This window comes from Oncorhynchus mykiss, chromosome 18, assembly GCF_013265735.2.
Source record: "Oncorhynchus mykiss isolate Arlee chromosome 18, USDA_OmykA_1.1, whole genome shotgun sequence".
Classification (NCBI taxonomy): Eukaryota; Metazoa; Chordata; class Actinopteri; order Salmoniformes; family Salmonidae; genus Oncorhynchus; species Oncorhynchus mykiss.
Window position 1 is genome coordinate 49972431 of NC_048582.1, and position 10488 is coordinate 49982918.

At 44.9% G+C, this 10488-nt stretch overlaps 1 protein-coding gene across 2 annotated transcripts; it reads right to left on the reverse strand.

Moving 5' to 3' along the window:
• Positions 1 to 1023: 1023 nt before the first annotated feature.
• Positions 1024 to 10140, reverse strand: LOC110496431 (uncharacterized protein KIAA0895). 2 transcript variants are annotated; one of them, XM_021572331.2, is made up of 7 exons: positions 9642 to 10140; positions 7475 to 8231; positions 5260 to 5403; positions 4471 to 4603; positions 3732 to 4037; positions 3408 to 3505; positions 1024 to 2705 (listed from the first exon to the last, which is right to left on the reverse strand). In XM_021572331.2, the coding sequence occupies exons 2-7, from the start codon at positions 8213 to 8215 to the stop codon at positions 2547 to 2549; spliced, it is 1581 nt and encodes a 526-aa protein (XP_021428006.1). In that variant the 5' UTR covers positions 8216 to 8231; positions 9642 to 10140; the 3' UTR covers positions 1024 to 2546. The 2 variants fall into 2 exon arrangements, with proteins under 2 accessions (XP_021428006.1, XP_021428005.1); XM_021572330.2 differs by having other exon boundaries at positions 7475 to 8235; positions 9642 to 10138.
• Positions 10141 to 10488: the final 348 nt, after the last annotated feature.

Consider the following 10488-nt stretch of genomic DNA (forward strand, 5'->3'; position numbering starts at 1 on the left):
GAAGTGCAGTTAACTCTAATGAACTTCTCTGCAGCAGAGGTAACTCTGGGTCTTCCTTTCCTGTGGCGGTCCTCGTGAGAGCCAGTTTCATCATAGCGCTTGATGGTTTTTGCGACTGCACTTGAAGAAACTTTCAAAGTTGTTGAAATGTTTCGGATTGACTGACCTTCATGTCTTAAAGTAATGATTGACTGTCATTTGTCTTTGCTTATTTCAACTGTTCTTGCCATAATATGGACTTGGTCTTTTACCAAATAGGGCCATCTTCTGTATACCACCCCTACCCTACCAACTGATTGGCTAAAATACATTAAGAAGGAAATAAATTCGACAAATGAACTTTCAACAAGGCACACCTGTTAATTGAAATGCATTCCAGGTGACTATGGTTACTATTGCTCAATACTGCCGGTCACATTGTGATGTGTTCAAAGTAAAATGCTCCTTTTGTAATATTCATGATTATACTTTCATCATTGACATGATGTTGGGGGCTAAGTTTACACTTTATTTCCATTTTTAAGTGATTCTTCACATTTCAGTCAAATTATATCTCTCCCTTATGGAGTTGTGGAGAAAGTAGCAGACGTGACGGTCCTCTAGTGGTGAAAAATGTGGACTGCAGAGGCCTCCCCTCCTTCAGCCCACCCACACTTCAGCTGTCACCCCTGTCCTAAAAACATCTAACCCACTTCGACCAAACAAGCCTCTAAAACAAAATGTCTCTGTGAAATATTTATGGTTGGCTTCCAAGCCATGTGAAATACACTTCACGCCCTAACAAAATGAAAACTCTTAACTGGAGCAGAGTGGAAGCCCAGGATAAGAGGCCCTGTTCTTGTGGGTCGTCTCCGTGTGGACAGAGGCCAATTGTCCAGCATGTCAGTGCTTGTAGGTGCCTTTCAACATGGAGCCCCAATGGAGTCCAGTTTCACAGTGAAACCTGAGATGAATGAATGGGACAAGGCGACTTCAACACCTCTGGCCCCAGATTGAAAACAGACAGAGACACAAAGCCAAGTTTCCAAGGTGATAAATCCGCTTTATTAGGGATTCCCAGGGCTTCAGTGACCATCAGGAGGCATTAAAACACAGTACAGTTACAGTACAATTCAATACATAGCGCAATGTCACTTATAAACACTAGTGCTCATCATACAGTTAGATCATACCCAGGGCCATTTGTGGTGAAGTAGCGGCAGCAAACATGCTACCTACATCAGGTCAAAGTTATCCTGGTCCCAGATCAGTTTGTGCTATCCTGCCAACTCCTATGGACATTGTAAATAACTATTGGCAAGAGAGCACAAACTGATCTCGGACCAGGCTAGTTGAAAGTGTCAATTGAACAATATTTATCAAATATCACAGTGTTCAGTTCTCAAAACAGGTACCAAAAGCCCGAAAATCAACGACCTGTCAATCATGTTTGACAAAAAGGAGAAAAACATTACAGTACAATATTAGTTACACCCTGCCTTTAAAAACACTATGCCTATTGGTTTGTTTTAAAATGCAGGAGGGAGAGTTCATCAGTGTAAGGTTATAAGGTTATCTCTAAGGAAACTGCCAGAAATAAAGCAGTTCAACGCTGGAGAAAAAAGTGCAAATCGTAAGAAAGTGGTTGTTTTGGAGGGATTGCTGCGCCAAGGTAACCTCTTGCAGGATATGTCAACCGGGCACAAATACATATGATTCGCAATGCATTTCTATGCTGTCCCATTCCTACTATCTCAGCACTATGCTGCCGTCTTGTGCTTCATTAGTTTTGCCTCTTCCACATGCCTTTCTCCACTGTGACCTGGCCACATCATGAGTCAATGTTGTGCTTTTATGATACCATAGCCGTCTCTCTTCTGTATGTCTCTCACTGCAGCCCGACCCTGACAAACACACACACTCTCTGGTTCATGGGTCATTACCTGAACATCAACTATAACAACAGCAACCAACCAGTACGGTAAAACTCTGTTTAGAAACATTAGTATAGGAACCCCTTAGTCTTTTGAACAGGAGATTGAAAATGCAATTACACTTGGCTTTGGGGTGCATATAGAAATGGAGAGAGAAACCCTACATACAATACAGTACACTGCACAAGTCATGTCACGTCACACAGCTACCATATGTGGTGGAAAGCCAGTTTACAACCAGGAAATGACATCATCATGATGCAACATGCAATTTTGCCTGTTGGGGATGGTACTGGTGGTGAGATGCAGGAATGTCACTGTGAATGATGCCACTGACTTTAATGAGGTTCCGGTAGCTCATTAGCTTGGTGGAGGTAAGGTGTGCTGGAGGGTCAGGGGTCACCTCTTTCTGGGCATGCTCAGATGAGGAGCGTATCATCACTTCTCATGGGGTACCCGGGCCAGAAGGACCCGCACATTCACTTACTCCAACACATACCTCATAACAACCTCTATGCCTTTGTTATATACATAACGTTTCAATCCCAAATGGATCTCGGTCAGGTTGCTGTTAACCTGTACAAGCTATGTGTTGGAGTAACTGAGTGGGCAGGCCCTCTACTCCTCCATGTCTCAGATGAGCACCCTGAGCTCCTCGTCAGTCAGCTGGTTGACCTCCATGATCTTCTCCAGCTGTTCAGCGTAGCACGCCATGTCCTGCAAGAAGTGAGGTATCCTCACATGCTCCATCAGCGCCAGGCCTTTCAGACGATCCACGTCCTCGTACGACACCTGGGCAGGCAGGCAGACAGGAACAATCAAGATGGAATTTGTGCTAATTTAATATAATAAGGTTTCTATTAAGCAGGGAGTGCCAGTGGCCAACCCCCTCCTGTCAGGCTTTTGTTCCAGCCTTACTTTAACACACCTGGAACTGCCCTGATGAGCAGCTCATTGATGTGTTCGAGCAGGGCAGGAACAAAAGCCTGCATACCAAGTAGCTCTCTCGGAGGGTTGGCCACCTGTGCTATACAGATAAGCCTAGGAGGACAGACAGCAGTAACACTGGAAGCCCACACATTGTGAGTCATGTGTTCCCTCCCTATGCCTGAAGTCATTCTTCTTCTCAGGCAGAATCACATGGTCTGCTCTGCTCTCTCATACAGCTGTAGTTACATAAGCTTGTTCAACCTGGCATCTCATTCAATTTCATGTGCAAATAAGCATTGTCGTTATGGTGAAGGAGAGAGGAAGAGAGGAGAATAATATGAAAGCTGTGCAGTCAAACACATCCAACGTATTGCCTTTGTCTCCTGTCTGCAGTGTAATGCAAACCCTTTGAAAAATAATTATTATGCACAAAAAGGCATAGGATGCAGACCATAGAATAAGAATTGGTTACCTTGTTAGCCGGTTAGGCAGCCTCCTGATAAACCTACTCTTGCTATGTCTACGGGTTCTAGTCTGACACATTAAACAGACCCCGTTACCCACCTTCCCCAGGGACATGAGCAGCTGGAAGTTAATCCTCTCTCTGTGTCTTAGAATCTTCAGGATGCCGTCCAGGTACACCTGGTCCTTCCTGAAACAGCCTGAAATATACAACAAGCCCATCAAGATGACAGCAGTACGTACTGAAACAAGCTGAAATATACAACAAGCCCATCAAGATGACAGCAGTACGTACTGAAACACCCAAGGCCTGGTAGAAAATGCTGACTCCAGTAGGATACAAGGCGAAAGCTAGAGATAAGTGTGTGCCTGCATGCAGGAATGCCTATGTATGGGCGTGTGAACAAACGTGTCTGTGTTAGTTACCAGGCTGTGCGGTGTCGCCCTGCCCCCTCTTGGCTCGTACACAGTAGTCCCAGCGTGTGTTGGGGTCCTGGACGAAGCGTCCCAGGCTGTGGAACAGCTGAGAGAAGGACATGCGGCTGGCCTGGTACACAGTGTAGTAGAGCAAGGCAGCCCTCCACAGGGTAGGGTCCTTACGGAACAGGACAGAGTGGATGCTGGCCAGCCCCTCCTCAGTAGGGTTCAAAGGTCGGAGGTTGTGCTTTTTCCTGCCGACTCCGCTGCTCCACGGCTGCTGGGCGTTGTTGATGCCCCGGAAGTAGTGTGTGCCTGGGGAGAGGGCACAGACACAGGAAATGACCACAGTGGCTATATTGCACCAACAGGGTGAAGAGACCCATTGACAATGTACTTGGAAGCTGAACTCATCCTCGAAAAAATAACTGTGCTGCTGAGTACAGCAGAGCAGACTAGTGGTCCGAGGCAGCACACAGCAAGTTCAGTATTGAGTGGTCCAGTACCATGAGTAATGATTGTGTTCATTTAAATGTGCTGTGGTTGCGTATGTGCTTCTTACCAAGACATGTTTTGAACCTAACACTTCTGACCCATTCTCCGTGATCCAGGAGAAACTCTGTGCATCGAAAGACCCTTGAAAGACATTACTGTGTGGCTGTAATACTGGAAAAACACTGGGATTTGTGCACCTCTTGACAAAACTACCGTAAGTATGATAGAGGTATAATGGAGTTATACCACTCACTGATCTCATGTCGTAGCATGCCCTCCAGCCAGTGTTCCCGGGCTGTGGCAATGTTGATGGTCAGAGTAGGCCGGCTGTTCACCACCGTCATGGACGCTCTGGAGAGGAGGTCGTCTGTCACATTGACCACTATCTGACAACAGACAGAGGGAGTGATGTTGAGACTCACTTTATATGGAGCACTATCTGGCAAAGACACCACAGAGAGATATGTAGTTATGAAATGTGTACCTTAATAAGCGCTACGGTACCAAAGCAGGATATGGGGTTACTATGTGAGGAGGGGACTGTGTGGCGGTTACGTCATATGAGGGAATTGTTCTGATTGGGGTGTGCAGAATGTTAATTATAGTGATTTTTGGGAGGGAGCTTTAGGAGGAACATGACGAACCAGCCCCTGGCTTGGCGAACCAGCCCGTCTTGGCAGCCTGGTACTTTATTCTGGCTGTTTCCTGTATTCTCTATGACCTTCATGGCTCAGAACATGACAGAGGTTGTTATTAATCTATTCAGCAAAAACGACAGGGCCAACAGAGGGGTCAGCAGGATGTGCTAAGGGAAACGGAAACCTTGTACAAGCTGCCTGTCACCGCGGGGATGTCGGCCTTCTCCTGTATCTGTGTGGCTGTTCTTTTATACCCAGGAGTACCTGGGAACTGCTCTCTGGCATAGCCATTAGATGATTAAAACAAAGCTGACCCAGGATCTGTGGTAAGGGGTACCTTTCTCCAGGTAAAAGTTGCCCTTGACCACAGATCTAGGATCAGATTACTCAAGACGCTCTCTCACCTCCCCAATACAGCCCTCCTTTTCCATGTACTTCTTGACCAGGTACCAGATCCGGCCCTTGGTGAGCAAGTTTCCCCCTGTGGCCTGCTCAAACTTCTCATAGTTCCCATACTTCTGGAGGGCCAACTCCATGATACGCACCGCCTGTAGTGAGAAACACAATGACATGCCGTCAACTAACAGACAACATTATGCTCAAATCTAATGATGGACTCCGGTATTATCTTGGTAAGGATACAGCTATAAAGGCTTGATTCCATTCGAGTGCAACTTGTGTTCAGATGATATTGTGGGAAATAACAAGAACTTGTCTCTTCCTTCAGTTGATTTGTTTGAAGGGACATACTGCATAGAAAACAGCTCCCTATAATTAGGCTATATCGGGGATGGGCAACTTTAATGGGGGTTGGGAACTCCAAAAATCTGAACTCATCATGAGGGGCCACAGTTGCCCCTAAGTTTTAGAGTTCATTTTGTGCAATTCCACACATGTTGCCATAGGGTGTAGAGAAAATGCAATTTTACAGTTAATTTGCTACAATTCTACACATTTCACCACAGGGCTTTAATTTGCCCTTGATTACTTCACATTTAGATAGCAGTCCGCTAGAATAACTTAACAATCGACAAATGTTTTGCTGACATGGGCTAATTGAGTGACTATCAGTGACTGACATAACAATAGAAAAACTGTTGATGCACAACCACATTTTGAATTCGCACCTTGAGCAGGGCCCTGTGGGCTGCCAGTTGCCCCTCCCTGAGCTATATAAATAGCTCCCTATTGGGAATAGCACTTGGAGTCATTTTGTCCAGTAGCCAGGTCAGGGCAGAACAGGTCAGTGCTTTCTCCATTCTCTCTAGTGTGTGTTCAGGGCTGTGGACTAGGCTTAAGAGACAGTCCCTACTCTCTACAGGTCATTAGAGATCATCCTCTCTCTCGCCCCAGCACACACACCACAGAGATCAAGTAGAGACCAGAAATCAAGTCAGTTCTGTGAAATGTACAGTAACTGGAGATGTTATGCAATAGTACAATTACCTGTTCACATCACATAGAGTAAATCAGTGTCTAAAGTTGGGCAGATAGCCTAATTTGTGTTTCATCGTTTATTTAAGTTTAATAACAGTTCATTCTGATCATGGAGTATGTAACAAAAAAAGATGTCCTTTTCTACATTAAATCTACATCAGTAGAATGAATGGACACACAGTTGTATATACTGGGAGTGTGTAAAACAAGACTGGTGCCAGGAGTGGAAGAAAGAAAACATGATAGCACAAACTGCAATATCCTCCACAGGATCACTTTACAGTGCATTTCCTGTAGTCTTCACTCAACTAAAGAGGCTGCCATATGTTACTATCAGTATACTAGTGTTACCCAGGTAGCTAGTATGCAACAGCACACCTCAGGGGATGCTACTAAGTTCAAACCGCACTCGAAACACTAGACCAGACTACATTCTATTAATTCTACAGAACTATAATTTAGACAGCGGCCTATCTATTACAATCCTTGTGATTTACAGTAGTACTCATTATTTTAGAGCATAAACCTCGGGCCTTTTATTGGAAATGTATTTGTCCCTCAATTCATTCTTGTAGCTCCGCTAACTATCTATGTATCGTACAAAGATGTGCATTCCTATTCATGTATCCATTAAGCTTTACGGCGTCTGATTTCTCTTGTCTTTCCTGTTGGCGTAATCACAACATGACTTTTAACATACTCAACTATTGATCTGTCGGTAGAGTACCTTGTTGGATATCTGCCCAGAATAAGGGCTAATGTGGATATCCATTTGATACATACTAATGTGGATAGATATTTTCTGCCTCAACCCTACAGCTCAGACAGAGAGAGCACTGGTGTCTTTTTCTATCTCCACTGGTGTGCTAAGCTGGAGTTTTAAAGCAAGTTTTTCCCAAATAATCCATCCAATCTTGTCTGACAGGATTTGTCTGCTACTTGGTTACGTGGCTTTCACTGAGTGGCCAGATTTACTTCAGCTCAGTCTACCTCTTGCCTTTGCTGAAAATAGTTGTATAAAACCTGTGTCCCGTTCCTGGCCTTACACTTACCTGTGACAGTAATTGACATGGTAGTTCACTCCTCACCTCTCCACTGTGTTAGCTAGATTTCAGAAATGTAGGTAGATTTCTGGTTTAAAATGGCCGAAAAGTGCTATTAATTCATTAACATGGGTCTCACCTGTGTCAGAAAGCGGTCGGAGGCGTTGTTGTGGCGAGCCAGCACCAGCGGAGACACAGGGTTGCTGTACTCAAACTGAGGATTGTAGCTGAAGTCCGACTTGAAGAACTTCACCTTCTCCTTCTCCACATTGGACGGCTTGATGGCAGTGAGGATGCAGAGCTTCTTGACCCCGGCATTCTCCCCTTCGCGCATCACCCCTCCTCTGGGCAGAGACGGCAGCTTGGTACGGGGTGAGCTGGTGAAGCATGTTTTCCGGGGCCGGGAGACAGGGCTGGGGGACAGGCACGTGGTGCTACCCAGGACCTTGATGCTGTGGGCTGGCTTGGGTCCGCTGGGGAAGCCCCCTGAGGCGGAGGAGAAGACATGGTGGTGGGAGGAGAGCCTGGTGTCTCCGCTGCCCTGCTGGCCCAACAGTAACAGAGGAGTTACAGACGGACGGCGGTGGCTGTCGTGTGACCTGCAGGTTGTAGAGGCACATCTCACAGTCTTCTTGGGCCTGCGGTACGGGGAGTGCTTGGGGCTCTGTCTCTCCTCCTCCTCGGCCTGCAGGAGTACATTGTAGCTGCTGGTTCCCGTGGTGAAGAGGTCCTTGAGGATGCTGGATGACAGCTTCTCCAGGCACACCTGAGTGGGGCTCACAGGCCGCTTGTCTGGCACCCTGGGGCTCGAGTACTTCTTAGAGATCTCCATCTCTACCGGCACCATCGAGCTAAGGAGGAACTTCTTAGACTGCTCCATCTCTGGCCAATGGAGCCTTTCTGAAACAACAAGTGATGATGACTGACCGAGGGTTGAGTCAGTAATGCTGACGCAGCAGCTTACTTATTTTAGATTCTCTCACTCACTCGCTGAACAGTACATAGACTAATCCTCTTACAGAACAAGACACAGAGGAGTGTCTTCAGTCTGCAGCCAGTTCAGCTCTAAAGCTAGACTTATGTGAATTCTGTCATGTGTGCGTGCGTTGTTCAGAGAACCCTAACAGAGGTTTATTCAATAGCTCAGAAGGTGATATCATCGGTTTGGGTTTGCAATGCAACACTGACTCAATCAGCCTCGGGTAATAAAGGCTGCTACTATCCTCTTCCCCTTCATAGAATCACAGTGCATAGACCTCAAATGGACATATCCAACATACTCTGCAGTTACAACTTTATAGCAATCGTATCAGCAGTCCTTAGTGGGACTAGCAACTATGCTTCATTGATTTCTCTATGCACAAAGCACAGTCAGTTATGATGTAGGCCTAGTCACCTAATTATTCCCATCATGTCTCCAGAGTCTGACAGTGTAGCAGCCCTTGTGCAGAGCCTTGTGTCCTGACCTCCAGTGGGATGGCTGGATGACCAGGAGCATCATCACACTCTGTATAACCACTCTGTTCAGACAGGAGCACTGATGTGGAAGTTATGCAACCACTGCACTAACAACACAACCACTTCAGGGCTTCAGCAGATCACATGGCAACAACAGATTTGAAAACAAACCATTCCAGATAACATTGCCAAGCTGAATCATTCCAAAAGATAAGGGAGTCAGTAGCTGGTCACAGAACAAATACATTAAGAATGGATAAATATCCCTTTTGACCATGTCAATGTTTTCTGCTTTATTACAGCAACAGGTGTCTTTTGCAGTTCTTCTACAAAATAATTGTCGTGGTGCACTGCAAAATAGCTTCATTTAGATTTTTGAGGAAGTATAGTACCGACAAGTAATGCAGTACAATAGCTACTGGAAGTTAGAATGCATATTTAGACTGTTATAACAATTTGGCTGTACTTTTATATAGCTATTTATTTGAATGTGTGATTTTATTTAAAGTGTCGTTGGGCGTCTTGAAAAGCACTTAAAATAAAATGCATTATTATTATTAAGCATGTAATTACTTTATGACAGCTTTGTAATTATGTCTAAAATAACTTAGTGTCAAAACAGTTGCAGAATGATAGGAAAATGGAGCATATATGCAGCACAACTGTTATAAACCTAATAACGAAGACACTTTAAAATCATCATAAAGTATGCTTAGCTACATAACAGTAACCAATAAAGCATTGTATCTGTTTGAAGTTCCGTGTGTTTCTGTTGCTGCCGGCGTTCTGACCAGGTTGGACATATTCAAGTGAATTCAAGGCATAACACAGATCAAGTGCATACATACCAGTGACGTTTATTGATTCGAGCATCCTCTGAGACTTTGTTCTGCGGATAACCACTTGACAACGTCTTCCAAGCAAAAAACAAGTAGCTTGCTATTATAGCTAGCTAACAATTAACGTTAGCTAGCTAACAAGCTTGCCAACAGACACTAACCTAACCTAGCTCGCTAGTTAGCTAGGTCAAACTGAACAAGACTAGCTGGCTATGGTCGATAACAGCAGCTACCCATCTAGCAGAGAACGTCCTTCGTTGAGCTCCTCGGCATCAGTCGTGTCGCTGTAGTTCTGGAGCTGTGACAAGATACGAGCTGTTTCCATGGTGCCCCGGCAACGTCACACATAAACATTTGTGCTTCTGAGATAATAAGATAATAAGAGACAATATTTGTTGTGTCATTATAGTTTATACATAGTTTATACTAATGTATCGCTGAATAAAGGGCCTTGAATGTGCAGGATACAGCTAAGTAAGCTGTCCCATTGGCTTTGTGTGGTTGAGAGAAAGTACAATCGACAGACACAGACAGACAGACAAACTATTCTGTTCTATTCTAGAGATATATATAGAAAAATTCAGCTGATCAGATTCAGAGATATTTCTCTACATGTGAAATCGGCTCTAAATGGTCTCTATGTACTGTGTGTGTGTGTGTCATGTTTACTGTTCATTTCTGATTTCAAATCAAATCAAGTTGTATTAGTCACATGCGCAGAATACAACAGGTGTAGGTAGACCTTACAGTGAAATGCTTACTTAAGAGCCTCTAGCCAACAGGGGAGGGGGGGGGGGGGTAGCCATTTGACTAGATGTTCAAAAGTCTTATGACTTTTAGAAGCCTCTTGGACCTA

Excerpts from the sequence above, each read along its gene's own strand:
- LOC110496431 (XM_021572330.2), bottom strand. The coding sequence starts at position 9,666 with ATGCTCGAATCAATAAACGTCACTG. Across the intron at positions 8,236-9,641 it reads CGAATCAATAAACGTCACTG|AAAGGCTCCATTGGCCAGAG; the intron begins GTATGTATGCAC and ends TTGTTGTTTCAG. Across the intron at positions 5,404-7,474 it reads CCGACCGCTTTCTGACACAG|GCGGTGCGTATCATGGAGTT; the intron begins GTGAGACCCATG and ends TTCTCACTACAG.